Genomic DNA, 23,161 nt, shown 5'->3' with positions numbered 1-23,161 from the left:
TTCTTGGTTGTGATCTTTACAGAAGCAGATTGCCAGGGCTTTCTTCCACGGCACTGCTGGGTGGGTTCAAATGGCCAACCTTTAGGTTAGTAGCGAAGTGCAAACTGTTTTTGCCACCCAGGGGTCTTTTAACTGATTAATTACAAGTAAAATAATTTCTTGCTTCAAAACACTTATAAAAGGATAGCTAAGCATCTTGCATCCTCAGATGACGGATCACTATTCCTCCAATATCACAGAATGATGATTTTGTTCTTTTATTATCAACAACAAAAAAATTTTTTTTAATGTACCTAAATTATTCGATGTGATTAGAGTGGTGTCTGGGATATTTTATAACCCCTCCTCCCCTCAACGTCACAAAGCAGGGACACAAAAGCACAGGCCTAACCTTGAACTCATTTTTCCCTTCTTAGCATGATGAAATTTAACTCAGATAAAATGAAGCGGGGGGTGATGAACCGCACTCCTCGAGACAACATCTGTCTGCCTAAGGGAACTAACAGCTCTCATCTGTCAGGTCAGGAAGTCTCCTTCACACAGACATGCGTGAAATAAACGCTGCCTCACGTAATGCAGTTATGGGGTTTCCTCTCTTCCTTGCCCACACTGCACTAATCTGAGGTGGAGAAAATATCTAGGAAGAACAAACTGGCTAGGAGGTGTCAGATAACCCAATATATTAAACCTCCTATTTCTCCAAATGGGGGCTGGTTATTTGCCTTAAAAACTGATTCACGAGAGTATCAATGTAAAAAAGCAGACTCTCCTGTATTTCAAAATGGGAACCTCCGCCATTACCTGGCTCTGGCCTTCTGGGGATCTGGCTTAACACACTTCTGGATCACAGTTTTCTCATCTAGATATGTTGTTGTTGTTAGCTGCTCTCTAGTCGCCCCCGACGCATGGCGGCCCTATGGACGATGGAATGAAACGCTGCCTGTTTGTGGATCAGACCATTGTGATCCATAAGGTTTTCATTGGCTGATTTTTGGAAGTAGATCGTCGGGTCTTTCTTCCTAGACTGTTTTAGTCTGGGAGCTCTGCTGAAACATGTTCTGTACCATAGTAACACGCAAGCCTCCACGGATAGACTGTGCTTGAGGCGCACTGGCTGAGAATTGATCTCGGGTCTCCAACACAGAAGGCGAGAATTCTACCACTGAACCACCAATGCTTTATCATCTATTATAAGTAACTTCATATTATGTATTAACGTCCAAAAAAAAAAAAAAAAAACAACACAAGAAACATATAAACAGCTTCCCAGGCATCCAATGAACGTACAAGTTAAAACATACCCACTGTTTTAAGATTTTGGAAATTAAAATTATACAATTTAGTGTTTGTGCTATTCTTTGTACTTTATTTCTTGTTTGGCTCAAGATTTTGTGATTTGTTTTGTTTTCCTTCACAGAAAAATGCATTTTTGAATCTGAAAACCTAAAGGATAAAGAATAAGACAAATATTTTCTAATCAGCAGAATTCTGGGAGAAAGTGGTGAAGCCCACACAGTAGGTCAAATGCTAAACGCTGGTGCAAATCGCAATTCAGCGTTTGTAACAGCCTTAGCAGCACTCAATTGGTGAAGTGGACCTTGGAATTCACAGCAATGGTGATTAAGTCTTTGCTGACGAGTCACTTTATCTTTCATACCCCTGCATCATGTTTTACAAGGGGCAAGGGGCAAAATAATAAGGCCAACCCAGATTAGACAGGTTGTAAGCTTTGTTGCAGGATAATGTCTTTTAATTAAAGCAAGAGGATCTTTGTTGGGGCTCCTCGTGGTTAACACACTGAGGCAGCACTGAGCCATCCGACCAGCCAGCCATGTGGAAGCCAGCAGCTGGATTAGATGCTCAAAGGCCTCCATAGGGAGGAGGAGGATATTTAATAAATTAAAAAAACTAATGAAAGACATGACCAACAACACAGGTACCTCATCTAATTCCATTTCATCTGGACTCTCCCAGGGCTTGATAAATTTTCCACGAGATTTCTTCAAAGGCACAATTATTATGTAGTAACCTCTGCAAAATAAAGATAAAAGTAAGATTAGTTTAGAGGGAAAAGAACATACAAATATACCCTTAAATCTTCCACAGACCACTGATTGAGACTAAAGGCAAATGATGGATATGGAGTGACTGGTCCATTTCTTACATCAATGACAAATAACCACCAGTTTGTTCAATTTTAAAAACAACATGGGTAAATATTTATATGTGACTTCAATGATCTTCTATGGTAATATCATCATGGTTGGCTGCTCTTTATTAGGTTTCATAAACAGAGCAGGCAGTTTGTTAGGATCCTGGTGCTAGGCACACACAAAGCTGGTGTATTGAAAAGTACCACTGCAAGCTGCTGAGCCAAATATTTTCTATGACATTAATTTATAAGAGGAATTATTTGATTTTTTAAAAAAGGAATGTATAATTAAAATTACTCAGGGCCATACAAATATCATACTATTGTCATTATTATTATTAGTTTGTTCATAAAAACCTAAAATGCTTTTTATTTGGTTAAAAATTTAAAATATAAAAATTATTCATAATCTAACAACATTATATAAAGTAAAAAATAAATGATCCTCTCCTTTTCTAACCATCAAATTGTAAATCTTAAGGCAAACATTGCAGAAATTTGGAGATCATTACTTAAGGGCCTTCGAAGTGGACTTCAATATTATGATGTCTATAGGAATATAGACATCATTTTTTTTATAGGAATATAGGAAAGAGACAAAAAAAATGCCAAGACCTCACACTGACAATTGACAACTGAAATTTAAGTACAAGCAGTACCCAGGTTACAAACGAGACCCATTCCTAAGTCTGTCTTTAAGCCCAATTTGTAGGTTAAGTCGGCACAGGTACATATGGCTTTTATTTAGCATCAGTCAAATGTTTGTCTCAGTATACAGTACATATTTTACATTTCTATGCATAAGAAACACTTAAGAAACACCTCCAAACCATGTTATGCTTCCATGAGTGTCACAAGACAGTGCGTGCATGTTATTATGAACCATTGTATGCATTTGACTCAAATTTTTAATACAATAGGCTTTATGACAGCCCATTCTTATGTATGAGTTGTCTGTAAGTTGGAGGTTTGTAACTCTGTATCAAGACAGGTATTCATAAATATATATAGGTTATCTGTAAAGCTTGCTTTGTAACTTCGGTGTAGTGTACCTCATGCCCTTGTAGTTGCGGTTAGGGACTTTGTCCGTACCGATCTTTCATAGCAGCTCTACAAGGACTCATGAAGATTATGGGACCAGGCAACGTTTTGTTCTGTTATACATAAGCTTGCTATGAGTCAGAGCTGACTGGATGGTAACTCATAACAATGTATCAAGGCTCTGAATATAATGTGTAATAACTAATACTTCTGGTTGATTTACTTCTGAAATCAACCAGTGAAAACCCTAGGAATCACAATGGTCCGATTCACAACCAATCGTGGGAATGGCCGAGGACTGGGCAACGTTTTGTTCCACTGTGCATGGGATTACCCTGAGTTGGAATCTGACTCCATGGCAGCTACCGGCAACAATTTCTCCAGTATTATGTTAAATGTATTACTTCCCTCTCAACGATCCTATAAAAAAAAAATAAGGATACCAAAACCCAAGCAAACCGACTGTCATTGAGTCTATTCGGAGTCATAGCTACCCTACAGGGCACAGCAGAACCGCCCCATAGAGTTTCCAAGGAGAGCCTCGTGGATTCGAACTGCCAACCTTTTGGTTAGCAGCCATACCTCTTAACCACTATGCCGCCACCACCACCAGGGTTTGCAATCCTATAAGGATAGGTAACTAAAAAAAAAAAAGACAGATGCAGAGAGATTAAATAATTGCCCAAATTAAAACAGTAAGGGGATTCAAACCTGTACTTATCTTAATATTGCCTCTCTTTTAACTTACTCTATATGCCATGAAGTATTTTCTAAGGACACTATATATTTTGTGGAGATTTATTGTGAAAATGAGACCGTACACGTACACACCCATTGACACATGCACCACACACCCACACACACCACACTTACTAGAGATGACTGCCTGACAGGGGTAAGGAGTGAAAGAAGGCAGTTACCAGCCCTGTATCACAGTCTATCACAGAGACCAATAGAACACATCTGAAGCTCTCTTTTTACTCATCTCACAACAACACCTGTAATAAACTCAGTGAACTTTCTGTGATAAAGAACTCTGTCTTTATAAGCTAAGTCTAGAGCCGAACTGTCCAGTACAGTTGCCTCTAACCCCTTGTGGCTATTGAGCACTTGAAATGTGGTTAGTTGAACTGAGATGTTCAGTATAAAATTCAAAGTGGGTAAAATGAATTATGTTATTGAAATTAATTTCACCTGCTCCTTTTTACTTTTTGATGGTAGCTACTAGAAAGTTTAACATGCCACATGTGCCTTGCATTCTATTTGTTCAACAGAACTGCTTTAGAACGTTCTGGATAAAATGTGGCATCTGGAAATACACCTGGCTCAGAATTCTGGCTCTGCCACTAATTTGCTGTGTGATTTTGGATGGATCATTTCACATCTCTGAATCTCAGTTGCGTATTCTGAAAAATGAGAAGAAATAATATCAGACTATTATTTTAGGGGAATAAAGCAATGAACACAAAGTGCTTAGCACAGTGCGTGGCATTTAGCACTAAAAAGATGTCAGGGGCTACAGGCGAATGCTACGCATCATGAGGGAAAGATGCATCTGAACTACCTTATTTAATGTTGTTATTGTTGTTAGGTGTAGTCAAGTTGGCTGCCAACTCATGGTAACGCCACGCACAACAGAAGGAAACGCTGCTGGTCCTGCACCATCCCCGTGATAGGCTGCATATTACACCATTGCGATCCATAGGGTTTTCACTGGCTGATTTTTGGAAGGAGATCACTAGGCCTCTCCTTCTAATCCATCTTAGTCTGGAAGCTTCGCTGAAGCCTGTTTGGCACCACAGCAACGTGCAGACAGGTGGTGGCTACACAAGAGATGCATTGGCTGGGAACCAAACCCGTGTCTCCCGCAGGGAAGTCAAGAGATCTACCACTGAACCGCCACGGCTTCACTCGATTGAACAGGTCAGGAGATTTCAGTTCCCTGAGATGAGTGCAAAAGAACTTGTCAAAGTTTTCTTTTTCTCTCCTAATCAAGAATTCAAGTCAAAGCAGGCAATTATACCAGAACCCTTTTTCCACGGTGCTCTAAGCAACGAATCAACAAACACAGAGGATTGCATTGTTGGCTGTTTGTTTTCTTTACTACAAATAACCATGATGATCAAGGAGGGCAAGGAGAAGGCAGAGCTGGAGAGTGTGAGAGAGGCCAATATCTTTTATTTTATGATCCAGAGTAAGCTCCCCCTCGTCTTGTCCTCCCACCACCTGAAGGATTTGCCAAACAAGTCCATCATGTTAAATGAGCATGGAAAAGAATGACAGAGGCTGCAACTGAGCATACAAAATAGCACTGCAGATGCATTTGATAAACACACTTGTCAAGGAACCTCTTGCTTTTCACTCTCATTAGCACCAAGTCAGGAGAGCCTCTCTTCCCGAAGGTAGTGATACTGCACATTAACAAAGAGCTCCCATTGTCCTCACGCAGAATCTTGTAAATCAAGGTTAAGCTGATGAATTCTATTAATTTCTCTTTTGCTTTCATACTTTTATACTTAAGAAAAGAAGCCATTATTTCTTCTGCAACACTCCCCCAACTATTCATTTTGTGGCTGGGATAAGAATTGAATGGCCTCCCCCGAAGCAATTAATTAACAACAAGGTCGTAGATCCGTAACTTTTTCTCTCCATGGATATCTGAAGCATTCACCTATGGCAGTCCGAGTGGAGCCTGCTTCAAAGTAGCTCTCTCATGTTGAACGAAAGGGAGCACTGGGAATTTTGAACTTCACAGTATAATGACAGATAGCAAGCTGCCAAGGAGTTGACTCTCATTCATGGGGACCTTTTGCACAACAGAGCAAAATGCTGCCCGGTCCTGCATGTTTGAGTCCATCCCTTCAGCTTCTGTGCCAACAGAGTGCACCAAAGGTCTCTCCCTCACCCTCCCTGGCCCTCTAATTCACCAAACATGATGTCCTCCTCCAGGATAGATCCCTCCTGATGACATGTCCAAAGCAAATGAGTCAGACAATGTTCTGTGTGAGCCACAAGGTTTTCATCGGTGAATTTTTGGAGGTAGATCACCAGGCCTTTCTTCCTAGTCTGTCTTAATCTGGAAGTTCCACTGAAACTTGTCCACTATGGGTGACCCTGTTAGTATTTGAAATACCAGTGGCATAGCTTCCAGCATCACAATAACATGCAAGCCACCACAGTACAACAAACTGACGGATGGGGTAAGTCTAAATCCACACATCCCTACTGTGTTCTCAGAAACTATGGCTTTGTAAACACCCATGTCTTTGCCTTAACTGAAACCTACCTTTTCCCTGAAGACAGTATTTCTCTTGCAGGCTTCTCTCATGTAGTGGCTGCTTATTTACCTCTCGTCCCAGCCATAAACCTGAGTTAGGAATTGGGGTCTCTTTATTTCCTGGTTTCCCACTGGTTCTTGCAGGCATTGATTCTCCACCCTCTTGCCCAAAAAATACCACACAACATAACACAACATACCCATTCTATTTTTAAGTCCATACAGTTCAGCTATCTTATGTTCTTCTCTCCCTGATTTTTGCCATCAACCAGCCTCCCCAGTATCTATTTTCTCTGATGGAAGAGTTTTCCCAGGAAGTTCAGGGCCTTCCTTCTCTCTCAAACTCAGCCATCATCTGAGGTGATTTCAACCTTCTTTGGCCTAGCCCAACCACCATCCAGGCTCTCAGATCCTTTCATTCTGCCCAAGGGCTCCTTTTTATACTCCTTATTTTCTCCCTAGGCGATCTCATTCCCACTCAGGACATCAGTGATCACCTCTATGCAGATGATTCAGAGATTCCTATCTTCAGCTCAGAAGTCTCCTCTGAACGTCACCAAAAAAGCCAAAGCCAAACCCACTACCATCGAGTCAATTCCAACTCAGAGCAACACTATAGGGTCTGAAATCCACAGTTTTATCTAATTCAACTTTACTTCTCCATTTCTATGTCACAAAAGTACCTCAAATTTACCATGGCTAAAACAAGACACATGATATTCCTCTCAGAATAAATGCTCTTCCAATACCGCACCACAACCCATTTCAGTATACAGAGTACAAACATAGGTGTTATCATCGACAATCTGCTATCACACCCTGTCTCACATCCAATCTACCACCAAGTCCTCTCACTTCCAAAATCCATCTCTAGGGTATTCACGTCTCTCCATCACCACTACGGCATCATTCACTGTCTCACACTGGGTTTCTACTTCAGTCCCTCACTTCCCCTCTCTGTTGACTTAGGTCTCTCTAGTCGAGTCTCTGAAATTTTCATTTCAAAACACAAAACTGATCATGCCACTTCCCCCTTATGAAAACATTTCAGTGGATCCTCAATGCTCTGAGGCTGAAGACCAAAGACCAAAAAGCCTTACAAAACTTTTTGCTGGAATCCACCTCTCCATTCCCTCGACCTTATAGCTTCACGGGCTTCCAATATCTTGAACTTATCCTGCTCCAACCTTTCACAGAACCTTTGAATAGCCGGTTTGAACTGCCTAGAACTTTCACTTCCACCTGGTCCAGGTTAACTCCTCTCCCTCAAATATTACTTCACTTATTACTTCCTAAGGGAAACTTTCCTTGAATTCTCTCATTAGATCAAGAACCTTGACTATTCGCCCCTGCATCATTTTTTTGTCTACAGTCAGTTCCAATACTGTTTAAGACATGTTTGAATATTTAGAAAACACCTCTAAAACAGATATACCTACGTTGTTGTTAGGGGCAGTTAAGTTGATTTCGACTTGTAGTGACCCAACGCAACAGAGTAGAACTGCCCCATCAGGTTTTCTAGGCTGCAGTCTTTACCAGAGCAAATCACAGAATTTTTGTCCCACAGAGTACTTGGGTGGGTTTGAACCACCAACCTTTGGTTAGCAGCTGTCTTAGTCATCTAGTGCTGCTATAACAGAAATACCACAAGTGGATGGCTTTAAAAATAGAAATTTATGTTCCAGCAGTCTAGTAGGCTAGAAGTTTAAATTCAGGGCGTCAGCTCCAGGGAAAGGCTCTCTCTCCCTGTCGGCTCTGGAAGAAGGTTCTTGACATCAATCTTCTGCTGGACTAGCAGCTTCTCTGCAGAGGAGCCCCAGGTCTAAAGGTTGCGCTCTTCTCCCAGCACTCCTTTCTTGGTGGTATGAGGTCCCCAACTCTCTGCTTGCTTCCTTTTCATCTCTTGTAAGATAAAAGGTGGTGCAGGCCACACCCCAGAGAAACTCCCTTTACATTGGATCAGGGAGGTGACCTGAGTAAGGAGGTGACCTGAGTAAGGGTGTTACATCTCACCCTAATCCTCTTTAACCACAGGCAGAGATTATGATTTACAAACACAGGAAAATCACAAAATGGAGGGAAACCACACAATCCTAGGATTCATGGCCTAACCAGGTTGACATGTATTTTGTTGTTGTTAGGTGCCATTGAGTCATTTCTCACTCATATTCACCCTATGTACTACAGAACGAAACACTGCTCAGTCTTGCGCCATGCTCACCATCGTTATGCTTGAGCCCACTGTTGCAGCCACAGTGTCAATCCATCTTGTTGAGGGTCTTCCTCTTTTTTGTTGACCCTCTACCAAGCATGATGTCCTTTTCCTGGGACTGATCCCTCCTGAAGACATGTCCAAAGTATGTAAGATGTACTCTTTATCATCCATGCTTTTGGTTTACACATTTTGGGGGGATACAATTCAATCCATTATGGCAGCCAAGCACTTAACTGGTGTATCACCAGGTACATATAATCTTCCCCAAATTTGTTTAACATTGTCATTTATCACTGAGTTCTTTTTCTACTACTGAAATGTGGAAGTGGGTGAGCTAGTTGGCTCTCAGGGACTTATGCCTCTCTCAAATCAGGTAGTCCAAAACATTTGGGGGGCCTTTCTCCTCCATGACAACCAACAACCCTCAAATAAGTTCATGAAGCTTTTCCTCCTTTCTCCAAACCAGCAAGACATGCGCAGACAGAGTTTACAGAACGTGTAACTCTCTACTTCAATTGTTCTCTTCTTTATTGGCATGGTGGTGACCCTTGCTCTATTTCTTGGGACATTAAGAAAGAAAAAATGATTCAGATAGGAGTGAAAGGGAGAGCTAATATGTGCCCCACAAATTCATATCAACCAAGTCATATGAACCAAAAGAACTTGCTTGAAATGAAAAAAAAAAAAAAAAGTTTTGGGGGCTTGATCAGTTTTATAAATGCATAATATTAAACTCTACACTCTGCTTTGTCTGTCTTAAGTCTGGAGTTTAGGCTTAAACATTTTTTTCAACATAGACTTTAACTATTAAACTAACAGGAAAATAACTACAGAATCAATATATCTGGAAAGCCCTAACTACTTATAAAGCAAGATGTGTTTTCCCAGTGTATTAGCTCTAATTAGATAAGTTAAATCTAACCTTCAGAATTTTAATTATATTAAGTAAAGCTTTACTAATTTTATTTAATATGTTATCACCAAGGGACCCAGGTCCATATAATTATATGGGAAAGCAAGCCCTGGTCTTTCAGCAGGTCCCCCTTCAAATTCAGTTAGACTTTTTGTATTAGCAGTCTGTATTAGCTTTCTCAGGAGCCCTGGTGGCACAGTGCTTAAGTGCTCAGCTGCTGAACCCACCAGCCTCGGAAGAAAGATGTGGTCTGAAAAGACGTGGTAAAGGAGCTTTGGAAACCCTATGGGGCAGCTGTACTCTATCCTATAGGGTCAAGATGAGTTGAAATTGACTCAACAGCAATGGATTTGGTTATGGTCTTATTAGCGTTCTCAAACTGGTTATTTAAAAGAAATACTAAGATCTGTCTCAGAGTTTAATGATGAATGCCAGTCCTTGCATAATTTTTGACACACACACACACACACATATAAAACAAACTAATTTACATAGAAAAACCAAAAACAGGTTGAATGATCCCTCCAGTTCCTGTGTTTAAATCAAGGCTTTAAATCTTTTTTTTTTTTTTTGAAGTTCCTGGGTGATGCAAAATTTAACCGAAAGGTTGGAGGTTCAAGTCCACCCAGAAGTGCCTCAGAAGAAAGGCCTGGTGATCTATGTCTGAAAAATTAGCCACCGAAAACCCTCTGGAGCACAGTTCTACTCTGACACCCACGAGGTCGCCGTGAGTCACAGTGCACTGGATGGCAACTGGTTTTGGTTTGAATCTTTTTAGCTGCACTGTCAGGTAAGTTAAATTTTTTTAAGCCTCAATTTTCTCATCTGTAAAATGGTGGAATGATAATCGGACCAGGAGGAAACTTTTCCCTTGCCTCTCCTCTAAATTCTTACGGCAACTTGCTGATCTGATTGCTCGATGACAGTGGCCATGCATTTCCACGAGCTGTGGCCACGCAGATGTGTCTGACCGTTCTTAATTCTAAGGTTTGTTCAGGCAGTTCTGTCTGGCCTAGCTGTTGCAGAGATCTTAACTGTTTAGCAATTGCCCAGGAAAAGCTGTCCTGATTTGTCCAGTACCTTTTGTGGTCACAGGGGCGCGGCTTTGGTTCACCACGTGGGCTCTGGAGCCAGACTGCCTGGGTTCAAATCCCTTCTCTCTGGTTCTGCTATTGTGTGATAGGAAGTCAGTCCACTTCCTAACCTCCTCATCTGTGAAGTGAGGATCACCCCCCTGTGAGGGTTACATTAGTTAACGGGCGTGAAGTGCTGTGAACGGCACCTGGCCCTCAGTAAGCCCCTAACGGTGTTACCTGTCATTAGTATCAGCTGTATGATCATGGCTAGGCCACTGAGTATCTCTGGGCCTCACTTTGCTTCCCTGTAAATGGAAAGGAGACGACCCACCTCACACGGGGGCAGATTAACCAGTAAGCAAGGTACACACGAGCTCACACTAAGCACGGTACTAATCCGTAGTGCACCATTTCACCTGTTTTTCACCACATAACCTGAAAAATGTGGTTAAAAAAAAAAACAACAGGTGAAATGGTGCACCATAGATTAATAAGTAACCACAAGTAAGCTTATTTGATAATCCATCCCTGAGTTCTCAGAAGGTTATTATGAAGCTTAGATAAAACATTCTAATATCTTCAGTGAATTATAATGTATTATAAAATTTAAGGCTTTCCTACTTCAATCAACAAACATGACAAATGAATTATTCCTTATTAAACTACTAGTAGTAGTCCAAAATTTTACAAAGCAACTTGGTAGCCATGGTTCCAGGAGTATCTTTTTTTTTTTTTTTTTAAAGGAACAAAACATAAAGAACCTGAAAACCAAATTAATAAAACTAAATTTGTTAATCAGTTGCCACCAAGTCAATTTTGACTCATAGCGATCTTACAGGACAGAGTAGAACTGCCCCACAGGATTTCCCAGGAAAGGCTGGTGGATTTGAACTGCTGACCCTTTGGTTTCGCAGCTGTTGTTCTTAACCAGTGTACTACTAGGGCTCCAAATAAAACCAAAGGTATTTAAAATTTCAAAAAAATACTTTTATTCTTCATTTTCATTTTTCATGAACAGAAAATGGTTGCTGTTTAGTCACCTAGTGCTGCTATAACAGAAATACCACAGTGATGGCTTTAACAAACAACTTTATTCTCTCACAGTCTAGTAGGCTAGAAACCAAATTCAGGGCACTAGCTCCAGGGGAAGGCTTTCTCTCTCTGCCAGTTCTGGAGGAAGATCCTTGTCATCAATCTTCCCCTGGTCTAGGAAATTCTCAGCACAGGGACCCTGGGTCCAAAGGATGAGCTCAGTTCCTGGCACTACTTTCTTGGTGGTATAAGGTCCTTCTGTCTCTCTGCTAGATTCTCTCTTATATCTCAAAAGGGGTTGACTCAAGATACAACCTAATCTTGTAGATTGACCTGCCTTATTAACATAACTGCTTCAATCCTGTCTCATTAACATCATAGATGTAGCATTTACAACAACATAGGAAAATCACATAAGATGACAAAATGTTGGATACACAATACTGAGAATCACGGCCTAGCCAAGTTGACACACATTTTTGGGGAACACAGATCGTAACAGTTGCCATGAATTTAATTTACAGGTGATGCCTCCTGGTAACTTTTTCTCTCAGTACAATCTGTGTGCTACATTTATTTATCCCCACCCAGAGTAAAATCCTGCTCTGAAAAGTCACGCAAGTCTCCCCTGCCACCACAATTTGCTTTGGAAGAACAGTGGCATTGGTAGATTTTCTGACTGACCCTCAGCCTCCAAATTGATTCAAATAGAAGGCCAAAGCACCACAGAATCACTGTGGTAGCACCCATAGGACCCATATGGATATTTCATGAGAAACTGAGTCTTTCCTTTGGGGGAGAAGCTTCCTTGCTTTTCCACACAGAAACCCCAAGAACCCAATATGATAGAAAACAGAAGCAAGGATATACCACTGCCATTACATTTACAAGAAACACTTTTGTTCTGAGAAGGTGAGAAGCTGACGGGTAGGGATCAAGACCTCTGAATTGTCTTGGATGAAATCCATAAACAAAATAGCCTTCGATCACCAAAATTGCATTTTGCTATAAAATATATTGCAGGCATTCTTCCAGACAGCTTTTCCCTAATTAATAGTTAGCAACACAGCTCTGCAGTCAGTTCTACTTTCTCTCTCCTTTCTACCATAGAATACGGAACAAAAAGCTAGGATCCTTTCTAACATTCTAAACTGGCCAACTAGGGCAAACCCCACAGCATGCCACAGAGTTCTCATATACTTGCTCACTGCCACATGAACTGACCTAGGAGGCAGGATGGGAAACTTTAAGCTGTCCCGCCTTTAAGAAGCCCCTGTTAAAAAAAAAAACCTGTTGCCATCAAGTCGATTTCGACTCATAGCTACCCTACTGGACAGAGCAGAACTGCCTCATAGGGTTTCCAAAGTTGTAAATCTTCATGGAAGCAGACAGCCACAACCTTCTCCTGTGGCGTGGATGGTGGGTTTAGACTACCGACTTTTCGGTTAGCAGCTGAGTGCTTAACCACTGCCATCACCAGGGCTCCTTTAAGAAGCACCAAACCCCCAAATCAAACCCTTTGCAGTTCGGTCGATTCTGACTCATAGTGACCCCACAGGATAGAGTAGAACTGCCCCGTAGGGTTTCCAAAGAGCAGCTGGTAGATTTGAACACCCAGCATTAAGATTTACAGCCAAACTTAATCACTGCGCTATCAGGGCTCCATAAGAAACCCAGTAAATATAAATTATCTAAGGTTTTTTTGCTACCAGGAGACTTGCTTTTCATTTCCTATGGTTCTTATACTTTTCCCACTCAAATCCTTTCCTCATTTAGTCTTTCACACTTTTCTTCCCCCTGGAGTGGCTAGAATATATTCATGAGAATCCTTAATTCATTTCTAGAACACATTTATTTTTTCCATGGTAGTTTACTTTCTTTTTCTGCTTCATAATGGTCTCTCCGCTTCTTTGCTCCCAGTTCTGTCCCTTTTCCCTGACTCCCATTTCAATACAGTAGGTGAAAGTACATAAATCAAACAATGGGAAAAAACTGGAGCTAAAGAAAAACACTAAGAGACATAGAATACATTGGGCAATATTCTCAATTCAGGCAGAAGTTGGAAAATGAAACTAAAGTCTACCACCAACATACTAAAACACCATTTCCCAATTATGGCCAACACTTTTCATCAAGCCAATTTGGTAAACAGCCTGTAAAGATAACTTATTATTATAAATAAAGTCTGGAAAACTAATTAAATAATAAATGTGCTCTCTGCTGAATACAGTGTTTTTTTATGCACTGAACTTAGTCCATATTTTTCCCTGTTTAGTTTTTTTAATGCACTACATTTATAGTCCATATTTTTCCCATTCTTTTATCATTCTAAATCTTTTTCCTCCTTCAAGACTCAGATTAGCTTCCTCAGAATGCCTCCCCTGATACCCAAGTTGGGCTAAAAATTTGCATTTATGGTTCCACAGTACTTGTCAGTAGTCACCCCATTTATATTATCATATTCTACATCTGTTCTCCCACAGAAAGTTAGTGCTTAGTGGTGGTCAATATAAAAGTCCATCAATTCATACTCTTTTCCTATTATTTCATCATTTTCAGTTGGATATTTCACTAACAACTCATGTAAAATATATCTGCAATTAAACTCATCATCTTCCTCTTGATTTTCACCCTTTAGCACCATTCCTTTTGTCATACAAGCTCAACCCTCAGAGACATCTATAACATATTCCTTTGCCTTGATCCCTTCATGAACACAGGTTCCAAACTCTACAGATCTCGTATCGGGCTTCACATTCTATTTCCACCATCGCTGTCTCACTTCAGAATCTTGTTATTTGTCTAGAGTCAACTATGCAATGACTTCCCAACAGCTTTCTCTGTGGCTATCTCTACGTGCTTCGATCCATCCAGCAGGTGATGTCTGGAGCCATCTTCCTGAAGAACTGTTCTAATCAGATCACCAGCTTTCCCCCAACCTTTAAGGCCCTAAGGATCCATGAACTATGTATAAATGCCTCTGCTTGACCTTCAAACCTTTCAAAGCAAGTTTCATCTAAACTTGATGGTGTGGGATAAGACAACTGAGAAAGGGTCTAGTCTCAACCCAAGCATGTAGCACAGTGCTTACCACGCAGTAGATTCTTAATAAATCATTTCTAAAATGGTGGAGAGGAATATGTGGGTATTATACAAATGGCATCACACCACTCTCTTGCATAAAGAACTTTTATGCATTTCCATGGTCTATAAGACAGAACATGACTTGGTTCTCATACACCTCTCTCATTCTTCTCCCATCACTCTTCCTTGGGCATTCTGTATTCCAGCCTTATGGAATCACTTGATTCCTTTAATACTGGGCCTTTGCATACAGCTTCCCCTGCATATAATCTTCTCCCTCTGATTCTTTGTACACCTCCTATTGGTCCCTCATGATTAAAGTCAGAAACCTTCCTTCACCCACCCTATTCTGGCTTAGCATAACTCTACCATTAACATTTATTACGTCTGTCTGCTTCTCTCTATCCCCCATTCTATGAACACTGGGACAAGCCTTCTTCCTGTTTTATTCCCTGGGGTCCACATGGTACTGGTAACTAATAAAATTTGTTGAGTATTTTTTCTTGTACTGACTCTGCTACCAACTAGTTCTACATCTTTGGACAAACTACTTAATTGACTGGATTTAATTTTCCACTTCAGTCCCATCGGTCTCTACACTGTGTTTCATCCAAACGAGAAATCCTGCATTTTCTACGTTTCATGTTGTTTCCAATGTCATTCTCAATTTTTAATTGTTGAAATTTCTCCTATCCTTCAATGCACATAAAAAAAAATCTGTAATATAATGCTTTTGCTTATCTCATTTCTGAAAGTTTCTGACCCAACAGTACTGAGCAAGACTTCCTCACGATTATAATAAATTTTGCCAAATATTATTTAAATAATCACCTTATTCCATATATTATAATTTAAACTCCTTTACAGTAAGAACCATGCTTTATTTGTCTTTCTATCTTCTCAATAACATCATTCCTGGCACAGAAAACATTCAGCGTGTGCTAAATAAATGACTATTTGTGTTGCAATGAACACCAAAATCGAGTGCAACAGAACCTCAACATCAGAACTACGTGTTTATGCAGAAGATTCTTTCACTCCATATATAGGAAGGAATATATCATTTTATTACAACTATAACGCTGAGATGTAACTTTCATTTCTTGCTTACCTGCAATTCTCTCCATCAGCCCCAACCCTTCAACTTACTTTATGTTCTCGTTTGCAGGTACTTCGGGCAGTTGCACAGTAATCATGCCATCCAAGTTGGTCTTCCCAATGAAGGCAGGCTTGGTACGTAGTACATCTGGGGCGGTCTTTGCAGTGACCCTGTGCTGAAGCCCACCAGCGCTGTTCCCACGATTTGTTAGCACGAACGAATACGATTTCTCAGGCTTCAGGTTGACAATTAACTTCTGTGTGGCTCGGCCATCCACCTCTTCTACCATTTTCCCATCATCGTAGAGAATCTAGAGAGATACAGCCAAGCAGAGAGGTCTGATTACCAAAGAGGTAAAATATATTTTCTAAACCAATGTGCACTTGCTAATAGAAAGTACCTATGAGATCCATTTGAATTTTGGGTGATTCCAGTGGCGCAGTGGTTGAGAGCTCCGCTGCTAACCAAAAAGGTCAACAGTTTGAATCCACCAGCCGCTCCTTGTAAACCTATGGGGTAGTTCTACTCTGTCCTATAGGGTCACTATGAGTCAGAATCCATTCAACAGCCAGGGGTCTGGTTTTTGGGGCTAACCCGCAAGTGTTCACGACTGCAGAGATTACATCAATTTTCCTTGTAGTTCTTACTATGTCATTACGTAATGTTTCTAAGTCTCTCTAAATGCACAAGAAAGAAATGTGCAATTGTTTTACAACACATGGCCTGTCAGCTGTATGTGATCTTAATGGAGTTTATGCAAAAAAGGTTCTAGATTTTTAAAATATTATTCACATCACTTTTTTTTCAATGAAGGTTTCCATGCCTGCTCCTAAGTATGTTTTTACTTTCGACAATGTTTTTATACTCATTTCATAAATTTGTACTTCTTGCTAACATCTCTCAATGGCAAACCAGAGCTTAAAATGTACGATGAATTCAGGCCAAGACATAAATTCAAATACTTCTGGGGATACTGCATTTTAAATAGGTAGGAAAGTTCATTCTTTGGTGGATAAAGAAAAGCACTTTGCTCAGGATTAAGGGGTGCAAGTTGGAAGTACTAGGTGACCTACAAATAGTATCAGCCTTGAATTTAACCCTTTCCCTCATTAGAGCGGGAAAGTCACAGTGCCAAAGCACCATAGTCAGTCTCTTACGTGAAAGTTACTAATGAAAACAGCAGGCAAATTTGGCCAAATCAAAGTGGTCTGCAAGCTGTGCAAATAACTTACGCAGCTGAATTGCCCCCTCCACTTTTACCCGCGATATCTTGCAAATTAGGAAACAACTTACTTTGAAAGGCATGGCAGAATTATAATTCTCTGGAATCTCCCAAGACAGCAACACTGAAGTCTTCATTACTGCTTTGACATGAAAATTTTTTGCAAACACTGCTGGAAAAGGAAAAACAGTGCATTGAAACTATTTCTAAAGATGTATGACCTATCCTTCTCCATCATGGACCATTGGATTTAAGCTAGAGGCTGTCTACATTGAGCAGAGAGAGAAGTGTGATTTGCCTACCTGCTTAGAGCATTCATTTTAACACTCCATTCTCATAAAGATCTCTCCTGTCTCTCCAATTCAGCCAACTACCTTGTGCTTTCCTTACCTGAGGACATTGGGTGCTGTCAGCCAGACTCGGTTGGCATTCTATAACTGAAATCTAAGGCATCCAAAACGTATTAGGGTTTACATACTTTACCTTTGCGCTTTTGCTGAACCTATCAATATGAATGGTCCAATCAGCTATTTATAGCTTCAACATACTGATTTCCAAAGACCGACATTCCTTTAAAGGAGGAAGGCCAGAAGCAGACAAATCCTACCTTGATCCACAGGCAGTGTCCTGAACTGGACACTGGGACTATATGGCCCGGGCCCTTTGCTCGTGTGAGCACGTACTTTTACATCGTATGTGGTATCTGGTTTTAAGCCACTGAGTGTCATAGTGGTGTCAGCTGGAATAATAAGCTGCTCCATTGGAAGAAGTGGGATGTTGATATCCCTATAGAGAAGTGTATACTTGGTGATAATGCCATTTCTCTCTGCCAGGACAGGTGGCTGCCAAGATAACTGGACGGAGGTTGAAGTGGTGCCATCTGAGTGGAGGTTTTGAGGGAATCCAGCTGGGACTTCTTCTGGAACCGAAATCTCCTTCACCATCTCCTCCCCAAAGCCCACTTTGTTTCTGGCTGAGAGCCTGAAGATGTATGATGCTCCCTTGTGGATGTCTGTAGCTGTAAAATGATCTTCCTTCTCAGAGAACTCAAGAGTCGTGAGTGGCTCTATATCCTTGCGGCCAAATTTAAGCCGGTAGCCCTGAAGGGGTCCAAATGTGTCCACAGGTGGGTGCCACTGAATGAGGGCAGTATTCATCTGAGTGTGGTTGATCACGAGCCGGGGTTTCCCTGGAACTGGAGCACATATGAGGGAGTGGTCAGGCTGACTGGTACAATTGTTCATAGTTCTGCCATGGTTGAGTGGGAATGCCACTAAACTGGCATGCCCATTTCTTTATTTTAAAAACAAACAAAAAATCCCAAGGGTTGGTCCATATAACAGTACAATTAAAAAAGCCCAAACTAGTTGCCACTGAATTGATTTTGATTCACGGCAACCCCGTATGTTTGAGTGTGGAAATATGCTCCCTCTTTTATTCTTTAAGGGAGACTGAGATATTAGAATTCGATAGCTGCAGTGTTAGCTGGCTTTGAGTCAGCTCGTGACTCATAGCAACCCCATGCACAAGAGAACAAAACACTGCCTGGTCTGTCATGGATCAGACCATCATGATCTGTATGGTTTTCATCAGCTGATTTTTCGAAGTAAATCACCAGGCGTCTCTTTCTAGTCCATCTTAGTCTGGAAGCTCTGCTGAAACCTGTTCACCATCATAGCAACACACAGCCTCCAATGACGGATGGTGGCTGCCTATGAGGTGCACTGGCCAGAAATCAAACTTGGGTCTCCCACAGGAAAGGCAAGAATTCTACCACTGACCCTCCAATGCCTCATTAGTATATGACAACTGACACATAACAGAGATTCTTACTGAAACAATGATTTAAAGGTATTGTTTAACATCTTCACACTCAAACCTTACAAATAAAGCTTCAATCCACAGAGAAATGAATCTGAATAAAGGTTAGTCAATTAGACACATCTAATAAGAATGATAATTATAACAAATATTTATTTTTTAAGTATATGCAGTGTACCAGGCCCTGGGATAAGAGCATTACAAATAGTATCTCATTTGACTTATAATTCTCACTCCTCACTACACTCTCCAATTAGTTATTATCATCATCCCCATTTAAGATAATAAGTAAATGAGACCTGGAGAGGTATAGAACTGTCCAAGGTCAGCTGTCTAGTAAGTGAGAAAGCCATAAGACAAACCCACATCTGCCTGAATCCATAGTTGAAATATTTAACTGTATTTTCCTGTTGCTTCAAAATTAGAAAAAAACTGCACAAAATGACATCGCTTTGACTCACTGTGCATCTACTTTGCACTTTTTGTCTGTACCATTCATAAAAATCCTCATCAAGTTCTTCAGCTGTAAGATGGGGCTTACGTAAAGACTTACTTCATGTTGCTGTTGTGAATATTAAATGATGCAATGCATGCAAAAGTCTTAGCACAATGGTTTATACTCCATTCACATTAGTCATAACTGTGAATAATCAGAATATTAAGCTTTTTGTTGTCAGGGGTTATTTTTGATGAGTATAACCCAAAACGAAACCAAATTCATTGCTGTCTACTCGATTCCAATTCATAGTGACTCTATAGGACAGAGTAGAACTGCTCCACAGGATTTCCAAGGAGCGCCTGGTGGATTCGCACTGCCAACCTTTTGGTTAGCAGCTGTAGCTCTTAACCACTGCACCAGGGTTTCCTTGATGAGTATAGAATTTATTTATTTAAAGTTAGATATGTTTGAGATACTTGCGAAGAGTTCTGATCTACTTGTGCAGTGCCTTACTACATCTGCCATATTTTAAAGATGGGGAGGCAACTGTTTCAGGAATCCAAAGAGCAAGGCACTAATACATAACACAGAGCCAGGGATCTCTTTGGAAAGGGGTGAGACAGGGAAAGAGAAGATAGTATCACCAGAACCCAAAACTAATCATTTTAAAAGAACGAGGAGAAATGATGGACAAAAAAAAAAATAGTATCATGGACATGATACTAAAGGAAAATAAATAGAAAAGAATGAGACAATACAGAGAATATTAACCTACAGTTGATCTGGTTGACACAGTCACTTTATATTTCAGAAAGTTGAGACCCAAGTGGTGATGTGCTTTGCCCAAGATACATCTCTATCCTTAACCAGTGGTACAAGGGCTTTGCTTGTGTCACATCTTGTTAGGTTCATGTAAATTCCCATATGCAGCTAATACAGCATAAGAAGAATGTCCCTGATATTTGTGATGGCAGTTACATACATTGTATGTAGAACGCTGGCTCAGGAACCAAACCACCATGTACACTATGTTTTCTCAGGGAAAAGTGAACTTAGAGATCTTTTCAACCAACTTAACAAACTTAACAAATACAATCCATTCATAAACTGGAGAATGCTTGGATCTTCCCATTTACTTTCATTTTAAGAATATTTAAAATTATTTTCATTTTAAAATATCTCTTTAAGGTTGACACTGGTAGACATTCTTAATTTCCTTTTACGAATGTAAAACATTTAAATGCTTTTCCTATTAAAACATCAGTGATGGTGCCCAGAATGAAACACTTAAGTCTCTGCTGAGAAAAATCCATGGTGAAATAGGGCTTTCAGCAGAGAACACATTCTTCAGTGAATAAAACCCATTTAAAACTACTGGGTAGATATATAATTATCAGGTCTCAATATTCTCCAAGGATGATATATTTTGTTAAAATATTCTAAAATTCTCATTCCAAAGGACTGCATAGCAGTATGTATACTGTGTATTCTTTTGTAAAGATGCATGTAAGGTGGGATAAATAACACAGCTTTAAAAATTTATTGTTACACATCATAAATATAAATTGTATTCTAACAATATTAGCCATTTATAGGTACTTTTATGATAATCTGTTGTTCTACTTATAATACTGCTATGGTAAAAATTTGGAGAAATATAACATAAATTCTCTCTCTCTCATACACACACGCAAAAGAACTATGACTTTTGAAACTGTGCATCTATTCTCCTGTGGTAGATAAAGCTTAAATTGGATTATTGCCTTTTGTTTTCTGATGCTGGCATATGCTTTCTTTTCTGCGATATAAAGCCTTGTGGGCTTGAATCATGAGATCAAAGTAATACCCTTGATATACTAGTGCCAGTTCTGATCTACCAGTTCCTACTATTGTTCAGGATCATCCTAGTCTGCTCTCTGTTGCCAGGCCTATACCAGTCATTCCTTTCTCTGGCAGAAGTTTCTATAAGCCTGAAAACTTTGAGACAACCAACCTGGAAGTACCAAGAAGCACAAGTGTAGGATTCAGGAAAGAATCATATGCTGAGGCAGGTAGAGAAAGAGCTCCCAATGTCGCTGGCAACATGAAGGGATATCTAAACTTATTATGAGTATGTGAATAACAGAGAGATGACTAGCTCTGGGTAAGGTTCTGGGGTGGTTGTATTGTTCACCCAGGGAGTAATACAGAGAATAAAAACAAGAAAAGGAACAAGGGGAGTTCTATATCGCTGCACAGATGGTTAAAAAATATTTCTCCAAAATGTCATATATTTGCAATGAAACTATTCCTTTTCTAGATTCCACAAACTCTTTATATAAGAAATATTTGCCAAACATCCACATTGTACAAATACCTGTACACCAGCACAAAAACGTCTGGGTGGGAAAACAGATGTGGATACAGCAGGGTCCATGTCCTCTAATAAATGCAAACTCTAGTTGGGAAATGAAGACATGAGGTCTAGGGTGCTGTAGGTAGTGTGAGATTCAATGTTCTCAATGCATTAGGGTCACTGTGTGGACCATTTTTAAAAGCCATTCCAGTGGTAGGGTCAATGGTTCTACCGACTCCAGCAATGGAGCTGGAAGGTTTGCAAGATGAGGAGCCTTAAACAACTGCTGAAGGGGACTTGGAGGTCATCCAGAGTGTCTTCACGAACATAGTGAAAGAAGCAGGAAATCTCAACTACAAAGGAAATAATCTAACTGTAACTTATGTCATGACACATAAACTCTTCTCTCTTTTGCCTTTTTGACTCTTCGGATTCCCTTCTTATAGTCTTTCTTTCTATAAGACATTTGGGACTTCAGAAATAGTACAAATGTGCTGCTACCCTCGCCCTCATCTTAGCAAAAGCAATCACTGGAGATCAACCGAGGCTCTCCTTCCCAACGGCTCTAAGCTTAGCATCCAATTAGTCTAGCATCTAAGCAGCAACAATCACAATTGATTGGCCCAAACCTATTATTTCCAAACTCTCTGTGTAATAGTCATCTTTTCGATCATTCTTAAACATAGCTGCCCAGTACAGAACTGAAATGCGTGTAAAAATAGATAAACAGAAAATTTCAAACCAATGAATTTACTGGGTTGCCTTAAACCTCAAGGCCTCAGGCAGCAAAGCAATTATTATGCTATAGAGCGATGGGAATATTAACAAAGAAACTACAAAAACGTCACAATCACTGAAACATAAAAGCTAACATTTTATTTCGAAGCATCCCTCAGGTTACATGAATTCCACATGGATTGCTTAAGTTTTAACCCGAATGCTTGTTTCAAAGACATGGTCATTTACAAACTTTAGGGACAAAAAAGAAAAAAGGGACAAGGTATCATAAATAAACATATCCCACAATCAGCAATTTTACTAATAGAAGAAAGTTTTATGAGAATTCCTGAATTCTCCATGGGAATTGTAACTAAATATCCTTGTAATTGTGGTTATTAGGAGCTCACATCTGTGAGATAAACTCAGTAATTCTTCACAGTCATATAAATACATGAGAATTTTTTTGTAAGAGCATATAAAACAAAATGAATTAATATGTTCACTGATTGCAAGGGAATAAACCATGACTAGGGAGTGCTTTTTGGCTGGTAGGTTGGCAGCAAAGGAAAACCAGAGCATTTCTCTTAAAGACATTTTACATCTGGATTCTGGCACCTCCATCCCAGGCTCAGTGGCGAGGGAGGTCTCAAGAAAGTAAGTATGCAGGCATCTAAATTTCAAGTCTTTGCTCCCTCAATACCCAAGTTTCCATAGATTAAAACTGATCTGAAATTA

General features: G+C 40.1%; 1 protein-coding gene across 18 annotated transcripts in view; it reads right to left on the bottom strand.

The window, feature by feature from the left end:
• Positions 1-23,161, bottom strand: part of PTPRD (protein tyrosine phosphatase receptor type D) — a 354,453-nt gene that overhangs the window by 161,643 nt on the left and 169,649 nt on the right. For 6 of the 18 annotated variants that reach the window (XM_064290515.1, XM_064290516.1, XM_064290514.1 and 3 more), the window contains 3 exons: positions 17,183-17,280; positions 15,940-16,199; positions 1,941-2,031 (listed from right to left, as the gene is read on the bottom strand). In XM_064290515.1, coding sequence (XP_064146585.1) covers positions 1,941-2,031; positions 15,940-16,199; positions 17,183-17,280 — 449 coding nt within the window. Of the gene's footprint in view, positions 1-1,940; positions 2,032-4,228; positions 4,234-12,362; positions 12,392-15,939; positions 16,200-17,182; positions 17,284-17,718; positions 18,307-23,161 lie in introns of all 18 variants that reach the window. The other 12 variants (XM_064290509.1, XM_064290508.1, XM_064290510.1 and 9 more) reach the window with 5 other exon arrangements.

Source organism: Loxodonta africana, chromosome 9 (genome assembly GCF_030014295.1).
Source record: "Loxodonta africana isolate mLoxAfr1 chromosome 9, mLoxAfr1.hap2, whole genome shotgun sequence".
In the NCBI taxonomy this organism is placed as follows: domain Eukaryota; kingdom Metazoa; phylum Chordata; class Mammalia; order Proboscidea; family Elephantidae; genus Loxodonta; species Loxodonta africana.
The sequence above is the reverse complement of the archived record's forward strand: the minus strand, read 5'-3'. Positions and strand labels throughout refer to the sequence as shown.